Source organism: Eptatretus burgeri, chromosome 10, assembly GCF_056783735.1.
Source record: "Eptatretus burgeri isolate ZD-2024b chromosome 10, Ebu_testis_v1, whole genome shotgun sequence".
NCBI lineage: Eukaryota > Metazoa > Chordata > Myxini > Myxiniformes > Myxinidae > Eptatretus > Eptatretus burgeri.
In genome coordinates, this window is record NC_140970.1 from 26,965,146 (window position 1) to 26,985,285 (window position 20,140).

The window sequence follows — 20,140 nt, forward strand, 5'->3', positions numbered from 1 at the left end:
AGAGAGCAGTTGAAGAGTTGAACTCATCTCTGCACCAATCAGGTGTCTGAGAAACAGACCTTGAGGTCTGTAATTTTTATCATAGGTACACTTCAACTGTGAAAGACGGAATCGAAAACAAAAATCCTGAAAATCACATTGTATGATTTTTAAATAATTAATTTGCATTTTATTGCATGAAATAAGTATTTGATCACCTACCAACCAGTAAGAATTCTGGCTCTCACAGACCCATTAGTTTTGTCTTTAAGAATCCCTCCCATTCTCCACTCATTACCTGTATTAACTGCACCTGTTTGAACTTCTTATCTGCACAAAAGACAGCTGTCTACACTCAATCAATCAGACTCCAACCTCTCCACAATCGGCAATACCAGAGAGCTGTCCAAGGACATCAGGGACAAAACTGTAGACTTGCACAAGGCTGGGATGCGCTACAGGACAATTGGCAAGCAGCTTGGTGAGAAGGCAACAACTGTTGGTGCAATTATTAGAAAATGGAAGAAGTTCAAGATTACTGTCTATCTCCCTTGGTCTGGGGCTCCATGCAAGATCTCACCTCGTGGAACCTTAATGATCATGAGAAAGGTGAGGAATCAGCCCAGAACTACACGGCAGGATCTGGTCAATGACCTGAAGAGAGGTGGGACCACAATATCAAAGAAAACCATAAGTAACACACCACGCCGTCATGGATTAAAATCCCGCAGCACACACAAGGTCCCTCTGCTCGAGCCAGCGCTTGTCCAGGCCCATCTGAAGTTTGCCAATGACCATCTGGATGATCCAGACCAGGAATGGGAGAAGGTCATGTGGTCTGATGAGACCAAAATAGAGCTTTTTGGTTTAAACTCCACTTGCCGTGTTTGGGGGAAGAAGAAGGATGAGTACAACCCCAAGAACACCATCCAAATCGTGAAGCATGGAGGTGGAAACATCATTCTTTGGGGATGCTTTTCTGCAAAGGGGACAGGACCACTGCACCGTATGGATGGGGCCATGTATCACGAGATCTTGGCCAACAACCTCCTTCCCTCAACAAGAGCATTGAAGAGGGGGCGTGGCTGGGTCTTCCAGCATGACAACGACCCGAAACACAGCCAGGGCAACTAAGAAGTGGCTCCGTAAGAAGCATCTCAAGGTCCTGGAGTGGCCTAGTCAGTCTCCATACCTGAACCCAAGAGGAAATCTTTGGGGGGAGCTGAAAGTCTGCGTTGCCCAGCGACAGCCCCGAAACCTGAAGGATCTGGAGAAGATCTGTATGGAGGAGTGGGCCAAAATCTCTGCTGCAGTCTGTGCAAACCTGGTTAAGAACGACAGGAAACGTCTGGTCTCTGTAATTGCAAACAAAGGTTTCTGTACCAAATATTAAGTTCTGTTTTTCTGATGTATCAAATACATATTTCATGCAATAAAATGCAAATTAATTATTTAAAAATCATACAATGTGATTTTCAGGATTTTTGTTTTCGATTCCGTCTTTCACAGTTGAAGTGTACCGATGATAAAAATTACAGACCTCTACGTGCTTTGTAAGTGGGAAAACATGCAAAATCGGCAGTGTATCAAATACTTGTTCTCCCCACTGTATAGTTGTCTTGTACAAGAACAAAACAGCATCAGAAGGTAATTACCTCTGCGCTATAAAGCCAACCAACTAATTTGGAAGCACTCTTAGCAATACCAGAAATGTACTTATCCCAACAGAGGTTAGAGATATCCAGACCAAGAAGCCGAAGCTCAGATAAGTCTGATAAGGTTGAAGGCCCCATGTGCACAGAAGAGAACAAGAAGGGCACTCAGTAGAGTGCATACCTCTGCTGATCCACGAGAACATATCGGGCCCAATAACTTCTTGAAATATCATGCAATATAATAGTTTTTGAGCCCTATCAATGGTGAAGAATCACTTTAAAAATTAAATAATTCTCATATCCAGATCCGCAATCGGATCTTCACCAAAATCGAGCAATTTGTTGAAGTCACACACCAAACCTGTCAACAACTTATTGAGATATCATGCTCTTTATGAGTTTAGCCCTATCTCAATGGTGAAAAATCCCTTAAATTATAATTCTTGCACCTAGATCTGGATTCGGATCTCACCAAGATCTAATCAATTTGTCGTGGCCACACACCCAACGTGCCCACCAAGTTTCATCCGTATCGTCCACAACTTTTTGAGATATCGTGCTATATTCAGTACCAGTCAAAAGTTTGGACTCATTCAAGGGTTTTATTTTTATTTTTACTATTTTCTACATTGTAGAATAATAGTGACGACATCAAAACTATGAAATAACACATATAGAACTAGAGGAGAAGCACTCGGTAGAGTGCAAAACCTCCGCCGCCAATACTGCTAGGTCACTCAAGTGAACCTGATATCCTATTCATTCAATTTGATGTCAACAGTGCTCACAGAGTTATAGTTTGCAACTTTCCCTTTTACTTTTAACTTTTACATTCTCAATTCATTCGTCATAACTAGATTCCTTGAGACAGAAATTTATTTTACGTGGGTATATCCACCTGAAGTTCCAAAATCAGCCGCAATTATAATTTTGGCATGTATTTTTTGTTGGAAATCACTTATAACATGTAGAAATGCAAAAAGAAAATCGAAATTTTGTTGAAAAAAAATTAGCAAATGTTTTTTTCTCCAACAGTTTTTTTTTGGTGGGGGGGGGGTGGAAATCACTTAGAACATGTAGAAATGCAAAAAAAGAAATCGAAATTTTGTTGAAAAAAAAGTTGCAAAAAATTTTTTTCTTCATTTTTTTTTGGGGGGGGGGGGGGTTGGAAATCACTTAAAACATGTAGAAATGCAAAAAAAAAACATTCAAATATTTTTTCAAATTGGCCGCCATAGCTGCCATATTGGACTTTGGACCAAGTCGAAAATCTAATGGCATGATCCTTGGACCATACCTAATTCCCCCACCAAGTTTCGTCGAAATCCGTCGAGGAATTTTTCCGTAATACTGTTCACAAACAAACAAATAATAAAACCAATCGAGAAACGACAGTCCATCATTACTTTAGGACATGAAGGTCAGTCAATCCGGAAAATTTCAAGAACTTTGAAAGTTTCTTCAAGTGCAATCGCAGAAACCATCAAGCACTATGATGAAACTGGCTCTCATGAGGTCCGCCACAGGAAAGGAAGACCCAGAGTTACCTCTATTGCAGAGGATAAGTTTATTTGAGTTGCCAGCCTCAGAAATCGCCAATTAACTGCACCTCAGATTGCAGCCCGAGTAAATGCTTCACAGTTCAAGTAACAGACACATCTCAACATCCACTGTCCAGAGGAGACTGCGTGAATCAGGCTTTCATGGTCGAATTGCTGCAAATAAACCACTACTGAAGGAGACCAAGAAGAACAAGAGACTGGTTTTGGCCAAGAAACACGAGCAATGGACATTAGACCGGTGGAAATCTGTCCTTCGGTCTGATGAGTCCAAATTTGAGATTTTTGGTTCCAACCGCCATATCTTTGTGAGATGCAGAGAAGGTGAACGGATGATCTCTACATGTGTGGTTCCCACCGTGAAGCATGGAGGAGGAGGTGTGATGGTGTAGGGGTGCTTTTCTGGTGACACGGTCGGCGATTTATTTAGAATTCAAGGGACACTTAACCATCATGGTTACCACAGCATTCTGCAGCGACACACCATCCCATCTGGTTTACGCTTAGTGAGACCATCATTTGTTTTTCAACAGGACAATGATCTAAAACACCTCCAGTCTATGTAAGCACTATTTGACAAAGAAGGAGAATGATGGAGTGCTGCATCAGATGACCTGGCGTCCACAATCACCCGACCTAATCTCAATTGAGATGGTTTGGGATGAGTTGGACCGCAGAGTGAAGGAAAGGAAGCCAACATTGCTCAGCATATCTGGGAACTCCTTCAAGACTGTTGGAAAAGCATTCCAGGTGACTATCTCATGAAGCTGGTTGAGACAATGTGTAAAGTGTGTAAAGCTGTCAAGGCAAAGGGTAGCTACTTTGAAGAATCTAAAATCTAAAATATACTTTGATTTTGTTTAACACTTTTTTGGTTACTACATAATTCCATATGTTTTATTTCATAGTTTTGATGTCCTCACTATTATTCCACAATGTAGAAAATAGTAAAAATAAAGAAAAACCCTTGAATGAGTAGGTGTGTCCAAACTTTTGACTGGTACTGCATGAGTTTAGCCCTATCTCTCAATGGTGACAAATCACTTAAATAATTCTTGTATCCAGATCTGGATTCGGATCTTCACCAAAATCGAATCAATTTGTTATGGTCACACACCCAACCTGCCACCAAGTTTCATCCAAATCCCTCTACAACTTTTCGAGATATTGTGCTATGTATCGTTTATGGCCCAATTTCTCAATGGTGAAGAATCACTTTAAAAATTATTGGCGTCGGATCCGGATCTTCACCAAAATCTAATCAGTTCATCCTTGTCACACACCGAACCTGTCAACAAAATTTCATCTGGATCTGTCCACAACTTTTTGAGATATCCTGCACACAGACAGATAAAGACAGAAAGGGGTGAAAACATGACCTCCGTCACCTTCGGTGGCAGAGGGAAAGACCTGTTTTTGAAGCGTGACATGGACAACAATTTAGATTTCTTGCATTGAAGGTTACCAGCCAGCCATGCCCCCAATTCAACACATTCTTTGAATCATTGTCCAGTGAGACCCCAACCTCATTATGAGTAGTGTTGAGTGAATCAGCAGATGTACAGTGAAGTGAGGAGTCATCAGCATACATGGCTAGCTGAGAAAGAATATTATCAGGAAGATCATTGAAATAAACAAGGAACAGAGTGGGACCAAGGACAGAGCTCTGTGGAACACAGGAATTGATGGAGCAAGTCGGAGAAGATTGACCCGCAAGTACCACCTTCATCTTGCGATTTGTAAGGAAAGCCAAAATGATTGAATGTATCACTCCAGATACACCATACAACAGAAGCTTGTGGGCAGATCCTTGTGCCACACTTTATTAAAGGCTTTTGAGATATCCAAAGCAATTACTCAAGCTTCACCCTTGAGCTCCAATGCCCTGTTTAAATGATTAAATGATACATTATTATTAATAGCAGATCACCAGTCGAGAGAGAATGGTGAAAGCAATTGAGAAGTTCATTGTCCTCCAGATGGCTGAGTTATTAATTGATGAAGCATTCAAATACCTAACTTATTACAGGAAACAGGCTAATGGGGCGATAGTTACTTGGCTCAGAATGCTCACCAGCACCCATGAAAACAGGGACAACAGAAGCCACTTTCCAGGATGAAGGAAACACCGAAGCAGACAAGCACAGGTTGTATAGTTTGGCAAGAATCGATGACAGTTCAGGACAACACATCTTCAATACAATCACAGGGATTCCATCAGGACCAGTCGCTTTTGAGGCATCAAGAGTAAGAGTAAATGTGGCAACCTTCTTCGAAGTGATCAATGGAACAGGAATATCAGCCTGTACGAGATGGAAAATGAGGAAGAAGGTGTCCCTGATCATTGAGGATAGAATTAGAATCGGTGGCTTCCAGCGGAGTAGATTTCTTACGACTTCCTCACCCTCCTCTTCCTTTACCTTTTTTTCCTTTCCACTTCTGTAATTGAGAGTTTGCACCTGTATCTACTTTGTTCACCCCATGTGTCCTCCCCTTTCTCTCATTCTTCTCCAGACGTCCTCATTTGTTCCTCTGCCATGCTGTTGGTTTCTCCCACCCCCTTTCCACTGTTCTTGTTGGTTCACGAGCGCCAGCCGGAGTGACCACTATATTCGTTATGTCTGTGTGTGTGTCTGTCTGTTGGGTGGTCGCGAGACTACCTTTATTCTCAGGTTTTCCGTCTGTTTGTTTGCATGTAATGGACAGCTCTGGAGGCCAGAGGAGTCAACCGATTTTGATGAAACTTGACTGGTAGGTTCATACCAGGATCTAGTTGTATGCTTTTGAGCACCGTTGCTATGGATGCCACCGTTGCCTAGCAAAGGGACTTTAAAGTTTTTGAAAAAAATCCGAATAATATATATATATTTTTTTCAAAAATCAAAAATCGGCTTCCGCGCTTTTATGCACACTGCGATCAACCTCTTTGTCAAAAATTTTCAGCCCGATCCGTCAAAAACTGTATGACGAGTATGCAATTATATAGCGACCACCCATGTCGCCTACTGGCTTGTCTGTCTGTGTGTCTCTGTCCAGACCATAACTCCGTGGACTTTTATCCGATCTTGATGAAACTTGGTTATGTGTTCGATATCAATGTCTGGTTGTGTTTTCCTGGATGAGGGCGTGCTACGCCCATTGTGGGCAGAGCCACGCCCAAAAAAATAGTCATTTTTAGGGGGTAGTTGGATTAAAAATCTATCTTGTCTGAGCTAATTGACTGAATGGAAAGGGTTCTTCGGTATTTGAATAGCAAAATGAATTATCCAAAACTTGTCGTCGGATTTTTCATTTTCGTCCCAAGGTCAAAAACTTAAAAAGTTGCGAATTTTGACATAAAAATCATACGACCGCCCAAACTTTGAGAGCTAGGATGACAATATTTTTTATGCATACTCTTGAGGTCATTCCCCACCTAAAGTCTTGAAACCATTTTGCTCTATCTCGAACACCTTGCCCGTGGCGCCCCCTTGAAGTTTGTTTTTACGCCGATTTCATCAAAGTATGGATAATCCGAGGAGTGCGAAATGCCATATAGCCTATATGACGTTATATTGCTCATGGAATGTTCCAGAGGAAGTTTTGCACCAAAGGTCATAATCCTTGACCTTTAAAGGTCATAATCCTTTAAAGGCCACAAAGGTCAAATTTTCAAAGTTGTGGGAATCGAACCGGGTTTTTGACCTTCTTCGACGAACTAACTCCAATAAGCTATAGCACGTATCCTGTTTCCTTATTTTAATGTCCACAACATTGTTTTGTGACCTTTAAAGGTGATGCAAAGGTCAAATTTTGAAAGTTGTTGAACGAAACCGGGTTTTCGACATTTTGCAGCTAATCACCTGTCACTCGTACTACATAATGTTGATCATTTTTATATTAAACGGAATTAATTAGTTAAATGATGGTTACGATGAAAAACTGAAATGGAACGGAGCCAAACGTTGAGCCAGAAGAACGAACAACTGGAGCGGAGTTCGATCCAAAACCAGTCGACGAATAGGCCTCAACTCTTGAGGTGAAATTGTCCCATTTACTGGATTACAATGGACTCAAATTGCATCGAATGCAACAAGAATGGGCCGTGTTGAGGGGGATCTTCATTCGTTTGTCCCGTTTGGACTGGTTAATACATCGTGGAGTTTCTGGCGGTGTATTGATATTGTTTTATCGTTGTACTGGTATCTTCCTTTTCGTTGTAATTTTTTTTTTTTTTGGAGTTCTTCCCCCTCACGTCTTTCTTCGTTTCACTTTCAAGTATGATCCCATCATTCCTGGCATTGACGCACTATATTATCTGCAAAGCTCGAACAATAACGTCAGATTAAGAATCCCTCCAAAGAGATGGAAATGAGGTTGATTTGTCGGTGAAGAGAGTGAATTAAATATAATAATAATAATAATATATCGGTCGGTGTATGAGTTTAATCCGGACGCATTGAGTGTTGATAATAATGATGATCGACACCGGAAGTAAGGTGGACTTCCGGAAAAAAATCGCGTTCATGCAGCGGTCGTTGAGGTAAACAGAGTGAGCCAAATAAGCGATAATTGCAGGAGAATAAAACATTCACAGTAAGACAGGGAGGGGGAGTGGGTTCAGGAGGGTGGGTGCGGCGCGTGCGGCGGCTGTGATGGATCAGAGCGATCTGGACCGTCAGATCGAGCAGTTGCGCCGCTGTGAGCTCATCAGGGAGAGCGAAGTGAAGGCTCTTTGTGCCAAAGCGAGGTAAGCCTCCTCAGTTTAATAACTCGCACGCCCTTACATCCCGCCATTCGACACCGGTCAGCACCCTGTCATGCACATCTCGTGGTATAATGTTTCGAGCGTCCGCTCCGACTCTCGGAGGTCTGTGGTGCGAGTCCCGGCCGAGTCATACCGAAGACTTTAAAATTGGTACGTGCTGCTTCCTTGCTTAACGCTCAGCATTCAAAAGGATAGAGCATGGAGAAAAAGAACCATAGGTTGGTTGGCAAGTACTAGCGCAGCCTTTGAGAGGCTGAATGGTCTCTACTCCTGCAATGATGTTCCTTGTAAGTTGTCAGGGAATTCATTATTATTATCATCATTATTATTATTATTATTATTATAGTTAATCGCACCAATTACAATTGGTGCACCATCGGCCGTAGCCGGCATTTTCAACAGAGGAGGGGGGTTTGGAGGTAGCTCACAACATTGGTCCGTTAATCTGCCGGCCAGGCACAGAATGCTATTCCGATGAAGAATCACTTTTAAAATTAAATAATTCTCGTATTCGGATCCGGATCCTCACCGAAATCGAATCGGTTCATCCTTGTCACACACCGAACATGTCCACCAAATTTCATCTGAATCCGTCCACAACTTTTTGAGATATCCTGCCGACAAACAAACAAAGATGTCGCTTGAATTGCACGATACTTGCAAAATCCATCAAAACAAATTTGACCTCAAAAATAATTGGTGCTTGAATTAAATGACCAAATGTGCGAGTCCTCTTCAAATTTCAAGTCAAACGGATAAAAATTGACTATTTCAGAAATTTGCCCGATGTTGACCTCAGAAATACTTGTTTGTTGAATTCACAGTGACCTGATGTATAAATCCTATTCAAATTTCAAGCCAATGGGATGAAAATTGAGGAATTTAGAAATATCACCAAAGTTGTTTACTTTTGGCCGATGTTGACCTCAAAAAGAATTGGTGGTTGAATTCAGTGACCTGTTATGCAAATCCTGTTCAAATTCCAAGTCAATCGCATGAGAATTGAGGATTTTAGAAATTTGATAAACTTGTTGATCTTTGACCTATATTAACCTCATGATCTCAAAAACAATAGGCTTCTTGCTTATGACAAACTCTACCATGTGGTGACTTTTCGTGAAGATCAATTTGAAATTGTGACTTTTTGGTGGTTGACAGACAAACAAATATACGGAATAAAGGGTCATCATTCCGTGCCAACTCACCGAAGGGTCCCCAGGTCATCTCCTCAGATTTTGCTGGAAAAATTGTTAAATGTAGATCTATATGGCTCTACCCACCATGCAAAAGTTTAGCTTTCAATTCCCAATTCAAATAGTTTTAAAAATATCTATCTCTAGAGACCTTTGAAATTTGGCACTAAAAATGCCAAATGTGAAAAAAGCATTTTTTTTCCAACTTCAGTGGCTTATAATTTTATAATGGACTCCTCTAGAAAGCTAATATTGCAAATATTTACTAATTGGAATCCACATTTTTCAATTATGGCATCAGATAGTTTCTGGGATGCATATTTCTCACTCTATAGGAAGCTAAAAATGGCTTTTTTTTGCTAAAACGAGCTAAAATAAGGTGAAACTATCGGAGCCCTCCTGAAAATATGGAACAACTTAGAATTTTTTCCTCATAACACAGTGATTATAGGGTCATTATCTATCCATAGATACATTTTTGCTGGGATAATACAGTTAGGTGATGAATTATAAAAGTTTTAACATAAGCCCTTGCCTCCGAGGGCTCTAAAATGGACCAATTTTGTCCCCTGGTTTGACCATGTGGCTAGGGGTTTAGGATCTTCATTTTTTTCTGAAGATTGCCTCGTATAAGATGTGTCCACTGACCGAATAATTTTATCTAATGCCCATGGCTTCATCGTAAAATAAATTTTTATTTACATGCACATTTTTTTTAATTATTCACTTTTTTCAGATTCAGAAGTTTATAAATCTTAAATGGAAATATCTAGGAAGGTTACTGCAGAATTTTATAAACTGGTATACAAAATTTCAGATTGTGGCATCAGAATGTCTCTAGAAAGCACATACTCCTATTTTTAGGAAGCCAAATATGGCAATTTGGCCCACTTGGTACAGAACAAGGTGAACTTGCAAGGGTGCGCATGAGGCTAAATTATGCCTCTTATTAGATATTAGTGATAAGGATGTTATTTATTCATAAATACATGCAAATGATTACTTTTGTAAGTGATTGCAAATTATAAATTAGAACAAATTTGATAAGTTGAGTAGCAGCTTTTTATTTACAGATATACAGAGACAATGAATATTAGTAATTTTTACAGCACGTGCACTGTATACAATTGCACCGAGTTTGAAATGTCCCTGGCGTCGTCTACCACGTCGCCGGTGGGTCCAATGCCCCCCCCCCCACATGCCTCAAGACAGCCAATGACGGCCGTCCGGTAGATGCAGTGCGTAATCTCGACGGAAATGGTGAGAATTGACAGAAATACCCGAGTATTTCAATGGAAATTTGTGAAACTAATGTGTTGTATATGTGAAAACCATTTAATTTATTGCTTGACGGAAAAAAACGAAGAAACGCTCCCCTCATGTATGAACGAATGAACGAAAGACGTCATTTCCGTCCACCATGGCATTTCGCGCCAAACGCAGAAAGCTAAGTTCTTCTTATGCCATCATTCTCTTTAATATTAGCCATAAACAAGTGTTTCGTCATGCATTAGTAGTTGAAATTTACTTGCAATCATTCTTTTGCGGCCTCCTGCCACGCTGTATCGAACGATTTCATTCCTTCTGTTATATATATATATATATATAAAGGTACTTATCACAATAATAACAAGATTTTTACATTTCAAATATTAAATACGCTTTTTAATTGTTTTTCAACTGAAAAAACATAAATTGCATATTTTAACATTAGTGTACTCATTTGATTCACCACACGTGCTGTATTGAAGGATTTCACTTGTTATACCTTAGAAAACTCTTTTAATGACCTTTCATCTTTTATGACATTCATTATCATGATTATCTATCGCTCAGAGGCACAGAATTTTACATCTTAGAAAACAGGTCTTGAACATGCTAAAAGTCGTGCTGTGACAGTTGGTACTGACGTCCACCAGATTTTATGTCGGGGGCCTCAACCACACAAAGAATGTCGAGTAATGGCACTCAGCATTGATCTTTCTTTTTTTCTGGAGGCCATGAGAATGCGTTACCCCTTCCTTGCTTAATGAAGTTCACAAACGCATCATTTTCATCATTATTTCTTTTGACAATGTTCCCAATGTACCATTTTCTGTCATAAACACAAGCAATATATTTCCCAGCCTGGTATACATCCAGTTCAGTTAGGGTTGGGACTAATAAATGGGACAGATGAGCTTGTGTGGTTTCCGGTCCTGTGCATACTGTTGATGATATATGTAGCATCAGAAGAAACCCTTCTCATCTCCAGACATGTTGAGGAGATTGGCAGGAAACCATGGTGTGACCGTGTACCAACAATGGTTGTTGCTGCTCTGCAGCGCTTCTCAAAGTCATACTCCATTGCATTTTGTTGGATTTCTTGTGATGTCACAAAGAAGAATTTGATCATGATGTAGGCAAATACTGTCTTCTGAACTGAAAGTAATTCCAGATCTCCAGGAAATCAATTCTTGTGACTTCTTCTCCAAAGCAGCAACTCTTAGCCCAACCTTCCTTGTATAGTAGGTCTTGTGACACTCCTGGTCGAATTTGGTTCCAACAGTGCATCTACTTGTCAAACTTGTGCCACTGGGCCCAGGTTTTTCTGCATCTATTTCCTTTGTTTCCTCCTCTCCTTTGTTCTCCAAACAGACAGACAGGTTGACTGTGCTGCTCCTAGTGTTGTGACAGACCATTACTCCATCTAGTGGTGTATGTCATAACTAATGACTTCAAATAGAGAACTGTAGGACATGTTTTTTTTTAATTAAAACCCAAGCATATGTTTGGATTATCATTACAAGAATTTATTTTTGAATAAATAATGTACTTATCTATCTATAATTCCAGCAATCTGTGTTTGTGTGTCTGTCTCTGTCTGCGACCGCCGTTTCTCGATAACCGCCAGTCCGATCTTATTGAAACTTGCCAGGAATATTGCCGGGGACCCGCGGATGTGCCTTTTCAAGGTTTGATATTAATCGGACGAGCGGTTCCCAAGTTACAGCCATTTTATTGCTTTTTTCAGTGTTGGAAAGGTGTATATATCGCGGCTGAAGTGTCGTTCCACCTTATCACCTTATCATGCCATTTTTTCCCAAAGATATCTCAGAATAATGATAACAGCATAATAATAATAATAGCACAATAATTGGCAGTAATAAAAAGAATAACGTGATACAATGACCAATGTCTGTCAACCAATAACGACCCATGTATTGTCTGTAAACCAATAATGACCAATAACGTCTGTCAACCAATGACAGGACACGGTGCTGAGACGTCACAATGCTTCCTCTTTTTTTTTCTTTTTTTTTTGATATGATGTCACAATTGACTCTGAGACCTGAGTATGTGCCTTTTCCAAGTTTGATATCGTTCTTCTTCATCCGTTTCAGCTGCTTCCCAAGTGTTTCCCAAGGTTTGAATTAATTGTTGTGCTTGGTAGACATTTTGAATACATTTACAGAGGGGTGAGAGAGGAGGGGCAAGAGAGGAGGGGGGAGAGAGGAGAGATGAGAGAGAAGAGATGAGAGAGGAGGGTGAGAGAGGGGGGAGAGTGGGGGAGGAGGGCAAGAGAGGGAGGCGTCACAATTCAAGAGAGGGGCGAGAGGGGCGAGAGGGGGCGAGAGAGAGGGGGGGCGTCACAATTCGAGAGAGGGGGGGGAGAGTTATATGGATTATCTATCTATAATTATAGATAGAGAGAGATATATATATATATATATATATATATATATATATATATATATATATATATATATATATATATATATAGTAGGTGGACCGCACCTACGGACCCGCACCTATGGGCTCGCACTAGTAATTATTAATTTATGAGAAGAATAATCGAAGTTGTTACATAACCTCAATTAATGCCCCCTGCATATTCGCCATTTTTGGTCAAAGTGGCATTTTCAACTTCCTACAGATAGAAACATATGCATTTATCAGGCATTCTAATAACAGATCCTTAAATTTCATATGCCGGTTTGTAAATATCTGCAGTATCACTTTGCTAGAGTGTTCAGTTTCAGATTTATAAGCTCATGAATATGAAAAAAGTGAATAATTATAAAAAAGTGCATGTAAATACAAATTTATTTTACTATGAAGCCATGGGCATTAGATAAAATTATTCGGTCAGTAGACACATCTTATATGAGGCAATCTTTAGAAAAAAAAATGAAGATCCTAAACCCCTAGCCACATGGTCAAACCAGGGGACAAAATTGGTCCATTTTGGAGCCCTCGGAGGCAAGGGCTTATGGTAAAAGTTTTATAATTCATCACCTTACTCTATTATCCCAACAAAAATGTATATGGATAGATAATGACCCTATAATCACTGTGTTATGAGGAAAAAATTATAAGTTGTTCCATATTTTCAGGAGGGCTCCTATAGTTTCACCTTATTTTGGCTCGTTTTGGCCCAAAAGCCATTTTTAGCTTCCTATAGAGTGAGAAATATGCATCCCAGAAGGTATCTGATGCCATAATTGAAAAAATTGGATGCCAATTAGTAAATATTTGCAATATTAGCTTTCTCGAGGAGTCCATTATAAAATTATAAGACACTGAAGTTGGAAAAAAATGCATTTTTAGGGCCAAATTTCAAAAGTCTCTGGAGATAGATATTTTTTTAAACTATGAGGAATTGAAAGCTAATCTTTTGCATGGTGGGTAGAGCCATATAGATCTACATTTAAGAATTTTTCCAGCAAAATCTGAGGAGGTGACCTGGGGAGGTTTTTGAAATTTAGGTGAGTTGGCACGGAATGACCCTAAAGCACAAGACCAACCAATATACTTGAAAAGTCTTCAATTTTCAGAAGTACCAAATAGACAGACAGACAGACAAAGTAGAGGGGCACTTGGTAGAGCGCATACCTCCACCCAGATCTGGGTGTGGATTCAGATCTTCACCAAGATCTCATCAGTTTGTCCTTGTCACACACCCAATCTTCCCACCAAATTTCATCTGAACCTATCCACAACTTTTTGAGATATCCTGCACACCAACAAATGAAAACAAAACAAACTAGAAGGGCACTCGGTGGAGTGCTTGCCTCCGCCACGTAATACCTGATCCACGAGAACATATTGGGCCCAATACATTTTTGAAATTTCATGCTATGCAGTATTATATCATTTCTGGCCCTATCTCTCAATGGTATGCCTGGTGTTGGCTTAATGGTTAGGGTGGAGGGCTTTGGATCCGAGGGTCCTGAGTTCAAATTCCACTCAGCTGTTGAATTAATACCAGGTGGGGTTAACTCTGAGCAGGCTTTAGAAATTGGTTGTAAATTTCTCTCTTAGCCTCACAAGAACTTTGGGGTGGAGCGCAGATGAGTAGCAAGCAGCACTGGCATGTGTCACTTGGTCTTCAAACCTCTCTGAGGACACGAGAGGTTTGGCTTGCTGAGTGTGGTTTATCTGTCTTCAGGGAATTAGGGAGAAGAGGGGGAGGCCGCTTCTCTGATTGGGGTTTACCTGATTTCCGTGAACCCTGGAGAAAAGGACCGGGTGGACCACAACCCCAATTTCGACGTGACCCCTTTGAGCCGTGGCGGAAAGGTGGTGGGGTCATGTAATGGGTAATGAGGGATTCGTTCCCTCACTCCCCTTCCAATGAGCCAAAGAAGCAGGCCATATTGGGATGAAAAGAAATTTTGAATGGAAATTATATCGAGGGTGATTGCAAATTGAGAGATGATAGAAAGGATAAGAGTGGCACGAGTGGATTTTGGTGATTATTGAAAAAAAAGTGGTGGAGACATCACAGGCAGAGCGTTAAACACACCTGAAACAAGTGGATGACAAAGAGTGAAAGGTGTTGGATGGTGTTGTGGACTGGGTGTGTGGCACTGTGGAATGAATGACTAAAGTGTTTGTGTGAATGGCATGATTGTGCAAATGAGGAGAGTGAGTGCGAACAACGTACCCTGTCGGTAGGAGTCTCCTAACCAAGTTGGTGTAGGTTAGGGGGGCTTCGAGGATTTGACATGGATTCTGGCTGCTGTTCCATTGTGCAGAGAGACTGCTCGGGGTAGGTGCAGGCCAAGGTATGGTGGTACTTGCTGGGAGTGTGACGTGGTATTGGAAGTTGGTGAGTCGGGAGAGAGGGCACCAGGGCTTTGGGGGTTCCTGGCAGGTGAAGGCTGTCAGAGGTGCCAGGAGAGCACAGTTGGCTTTAGTGCCAGGAGAGCATGGTAGATTTAGTGCCAAGAGAGTACGGTAGGTTTTAGTGCCAGGAGAGTACAGTATGGGTGCTAGGAGAGCACAGTATGGGGGCTTGAGAGCCACCCCTTAGTTATGAGCGCCAGAAGCATGCTCAGGTGAACCCCGAGGTCGCTGGGTGTCCTCCACCCCCGATTGGAGGCAGGCAAAGAGGCCTGGTAGTCGTCACACTCCCCAGCCAGCGAGTTATGCCTGGCACCACCAAATGGAAAAGACAAATAAGGGCCTTGCCCAGGTTTAAAATAATGGAACAGTGTGCCAGGTCTGGAGCAATGGGTCATTAGGATCATTCTAGCCATAGCAGGGTTTGTTTCATTGTTTAGAGCTAAAAGTAAATGGTTAGGTTCGATGAACTCTCCTCCGCACCATTCATGTGTGACACCTGGTACGAGTAATGTTGATGGGAAAATTTGTTAACAAAGGCCAGGCTTGGTCACCCTCTCCAAGTGCCAGAGAGGCCACCAATATGTCATGAGCACACACCCACGAAGATAACGTTTGAGTAAGAAACACACCATCCTGTCTGCTAATAAAAATAAAGAAAAAAAAGAACGTATGAGGAAGTCCATACCAAAACAAGTCCTGCCAAAGCAAGTCAGGCAAGGAAGGTTCAGGGTACACTCCATCTCACCTAGTCTGAGGTCATCACACCCACTTGCGTCCTCAAGAACACCTCCAAACTGCATTTGTTTACCATCAATATCACCGTGCCACCATTGCTGTGCCAGCTGCTGTCCAATGCAGGGCTTGTTGCCTGCTGCTGCTCATGAGTAAGCCATATGGGCCGAAGCATTTTGTGGGCTATTGCGGCCGAAGATTCATGCCATTTTGTGGGCCGTTGCGGCCGAAGATTCATGCCATTTTGTGGGCCGTTGCGGCCGAAGATTCATGCCATTTTGTGGGCTCAGTGGGCCGAAGAACTCTGAGATTAGGCCACTGAGCCGACTGAACTCACCTGGAGAGAGGTCTATAAGGCCATGAAGTGAGGAAACCCTCAGGGGTGAATGGACAATACTGCTGGGAGGGGGCATGAAGGAGTGAACACGTGAAAGAACTTTGAACCGTTGTTCTGCTCCTATGCAAATATTGGTGTTAAAAGTAAAATTGAATGCCCTCCCATTGAAATCCATAATTAGAATGTTAAGTAGTGTGCATAGAGTCTGAATTTGTTTGTTAGATTCGTGATCTGACACATGAGGATAGGGACATGCCAATCTTACTGTGACACTTGTTTTTGGAGTTAAGTGCTTCCCATATTGTGGGTTTGAGTAAATGGAAGATTTGTGCTGTACGTTATACAGGGCCATTACCGTGGGCTTCCCCAAATGGAGGCTCGGGAGAGCCTCGGGAGAAAGGTGGGGGTAGTGTTGCGGAAATGGCCCTTAGTGTGTTATTAAATATAGGATTAGCCCAGATTCCCCCTTAAATGCATGTTTTGTCAGGTTGTTCGGTAATTGGACAGTACATGTGTATGGAGGTGTAGCAGGCTGTCCAGTGTTCCTGCAGTGGTGGTGGACCGGGAGGCGCCTTGCTTATTTTTCCTTCCCTCTCCAAACTCGCTCCGCCCAGCGCTCTGAGAGTGTCTGTCGGCGAGAAGTGTTGGCAGCCCATTGGTGGAGAGCAGCTGCGGACTGCAGGGATGGACCAATCACTGGTCCCAGAGGGAGGGTCCTAAAGAGCGAGCCCCAAGAAAGGCAAGGAAGGGACTGCATGATGTCTGTCTGCGATCGGCTGGATGAGAAACTGCTAGTGAGAGTCTGGAATCTGCTTTGTGAGGTGTGCGCCCCAAGAAAGGCAAGGAGGGGACGGCATGAGGTCTGTCTGCCATCGGCTGGTTGAGAAACGGCTAGTGGGAGTCGCGATCTTCAGTGTAAGGGACGGCTGTGTCTGTCTGCGATCTGCTTCGTGAAAGAGGCAGGAGGAACCACATGAGAGGCGTCAGCGATAGACTTTTATGAGGAGGTCCTCGACAGGTTCATCTGGAGTCCAGTGACGGAGCCTCTGACTGTCCCTACTCACGGCACGGCTAGACACGTCTTGTAATCCCGTCGATTCGCCTGCGGAGCCCAACACCCCGATTTGGCCTGATCTGGTAAGCAGGAGGCCAGGCCTGGATTCGTATGCTGGACGTTGTGAAAAACCAGCTGGAGCACACCGTGGACCTTCCGCTCTTGTGCCGTCGACCTGACGGGGGCTGAACGCGCTGAGGCTGCGTGCGTGGGCGGTGCGACAAAAGGACGACGCCACCATTTTGCCACGCGGCGTGTTTGAGCTTGGGCGCTCGAATCCGTTGACATCGGCTTGTCACGAGCCGCATTCGTGCCTTTGACACTTTTCCTCTCGTCCATGAGACATCACCAAGTACTCTCTGTCTTGTCTGCATGTCTTGTCTGCATGTTGTCCAAGGTTTATCTCGCTAGGGTTCCCTTCGAAACCCGTAATCTGTAGCTCCCGAGTTAAGGGCGGGTTATAGATTGATTATAACATCGTCGTCAATGTTTTGCTTGTGTTGTGTTCCCCGATGTGTCCCCAATAAATCTGGCTGATTTATATGGAAGTTGCCGTGATTGAGTCTATTCGTGCCGTGCTGAGGAACGATTCGTTCAATTTGTATATAAAACCCAAACGGACTACGGCTGGCAGACTCCGCTCGGTCTCTGACAAATCCAGTCTGTAGCCGGGGTCTATTTCCCGACTGGCAAGGCACAGGTGTATTTTGGTAACGTGATCTGAGGCGCGTAACCCGAGACCTGTGCCGAGCCAGCCGGCGTTATAACCCCGGAGACCGTGGTGCTGTTAAGTGACGCCGAATCTTCTACATTTGGCTGTCAAGAGTAGGGTGTGAATCCCGCCACTGCCGAATCCGTAACTATATATATCTGAAGAAAAACTCCCTTGCTCTCCTCACCAATTATAGCTGAAAGCTGCATTAAGTAAACAAGAAAAGCGACACAAGGAAAGGCCTTTGCTGTTTCAAACCCTACCTGGGTTCCTCCAAAGCTGCAGACATTCACAAGTAGTACATGCATGAGAGTCTCAATGTTACACACTCGCATCAGCCGCTGGACCCATCTCATCACTTATTAGCGAGTCATCAGCAACAGTGCAGACAAACGCGCACCACCGAGGCTGCCAAACCGGTCCCACATGCATTGCTGCTCGCAGTTAACATATAAATACTAAAAGCGCAATCACATCTCTCACCCACACTCTCTTGGTAGTCAGAGCCTTTTCTGCAATCGTATACACGTGTGTACATGTTCATGCATGCATACATACAATAGGAAATATGCAACTCGGGATTCCATTTTAGAAGAAAAAGCAGCACACCGAGTGGGAATGCATGAAAATTATTGATGGTTGCCTTATGTTTCATATATACAGTATGTATATGTATGTATATATATATATATATATATATATATATATATATATATATATATATATATATATATATATATATATATATTGTTGCGGATTTCGCGCCCGCCGGCGTGCGACGGCCACGTAACTCGAATCGCGGCACGTCGCCCACCGGACGGACAATCCAGTCGTGACCCTCTCGGACTAACGCCGGGAACCAGTCACGGGTGGACCTTTCGGTCTCACCGCGATCGAGCCAATCAGCCCCCGCGTGGGATAGGGTTGCTCGCCAAATTCGACCTACCTAAGTACCCACGCGGAGGGTAGACCGGGCGATCGCACCTCGCCGCAGGTCGACTTCGGACACGGGCCACTTAAGCGACCCGTTCCGTACTATCAGAATAACCGAGCGGTGTTATCGTCGACCTCGACGGTTCGATTAATTATCGGGCGTATTCAGCCCACGACCAACCCTTTACGTGAAGCAAGATGAGGGTTCAATAGAGGAAAAGACGAAGCGAAGCGGGAGAACAGTTCAATAATAAAGCACATTTATTCACGGCACACGGGAAGCACACATTCAATTCCACCAAAAGCACACAGAAAAAACACAATTCCATTTACACAAAAAGCAAATATAAAAGCGAAGACAATGCAGAGCTAATACCGACTACCGAGCACACGGCAACACTTATACAATTCTACTTCACAGACGGCGCCGACAACACATACCCAAAACCAAGGAAAAGAAATACCCCCAAGGATGAGGCGGGCCTGAGGCCGAGACCGGGTCGCGCCTACCCGTCTGGTGATGAGACGCGGAGCGGCGATGGCGCCTCACTCCGCGGGCCTCGCGGACAGTGTCTGGCAGGGGGTGGGAAAGGGGCCCCCTTGGTCGCACTATCTCAGCGCGGGGGGAAACAGGAGGGGGTTGCTGATGCTCGGGGTATAGAGGATCTTTATTATCCCTGGTGTGCGTCTCCACCTCGGCCAGGTCGCGCTGCCGGCCTTCCTCGGGCGTGCAGCTCCCGGCACCGTCGCGAGCACCCCCTCGTCTGCCTTCGCCGCTGCCGCCTCCCCGCCTCTGGACTCTCCACCCTGGACTCTTCTTTGGGCTCTCCTCGTTCGACTCTCTTCAGCTTCTCCAGCTACTGCAGGCTTCGGGCTCCAGACTTCCACACGGCTCTGACTGACGAACACGGTCCTTTTATCCCCCCGTAGCTTCGCCTTTGACCCCCTCCCTTTGACCTTTCACCTCGCTCCCCATTGGCCCGAGAAAAAGTGGGCGTGAAGGCTTCTTGATCCACAAATTTGCATATATCGATCGTCCTGGAGGCGGGGCCAAATCGTCCCTCGCTCACCGATTGGACGGCAAAAAGTGGGCGTGTGTCGTTTTTGATCCGTTTTTGAAGCACAAAA

The 20,140-nt window shown here is 43.3% G+C and overlaps 1 protein-coding gene across 4 annotated transcripts in view; it reads left to right on the top strand.

Annotated features, from left to right (window-relative positions):
• Positions 1 to 7,661: 7,661 nt before the first annotated feature.
• PPP4C (protein phosphatase 4 catalytic subunit) overlaps positions 7,662 to 20,140 on the top strand; it is a 71,884-nt gene continuing 59,405 nt past the window's right edge. For 2 of the 4 annotated variants that reach the window (XM_085897516.1, XM_085897518.1), the window contains exon 1: positions 7,663 to 7,922. In XM_085897516.1, coding sequence (XP_085753642.1) covers positions 7,828 to 7,922 — 95 coding nt within the window. In that variant the 5' untranslated portion in view covers positions 7,663 to 7,827. Of the gene's footprint in view, positions 7,923 to 20,140 lie in introns of all 4 variants that reach the window. The other 2 variants (XM_085897519.1, XM_085897520.1) reach the window with 2 other exon arrangements.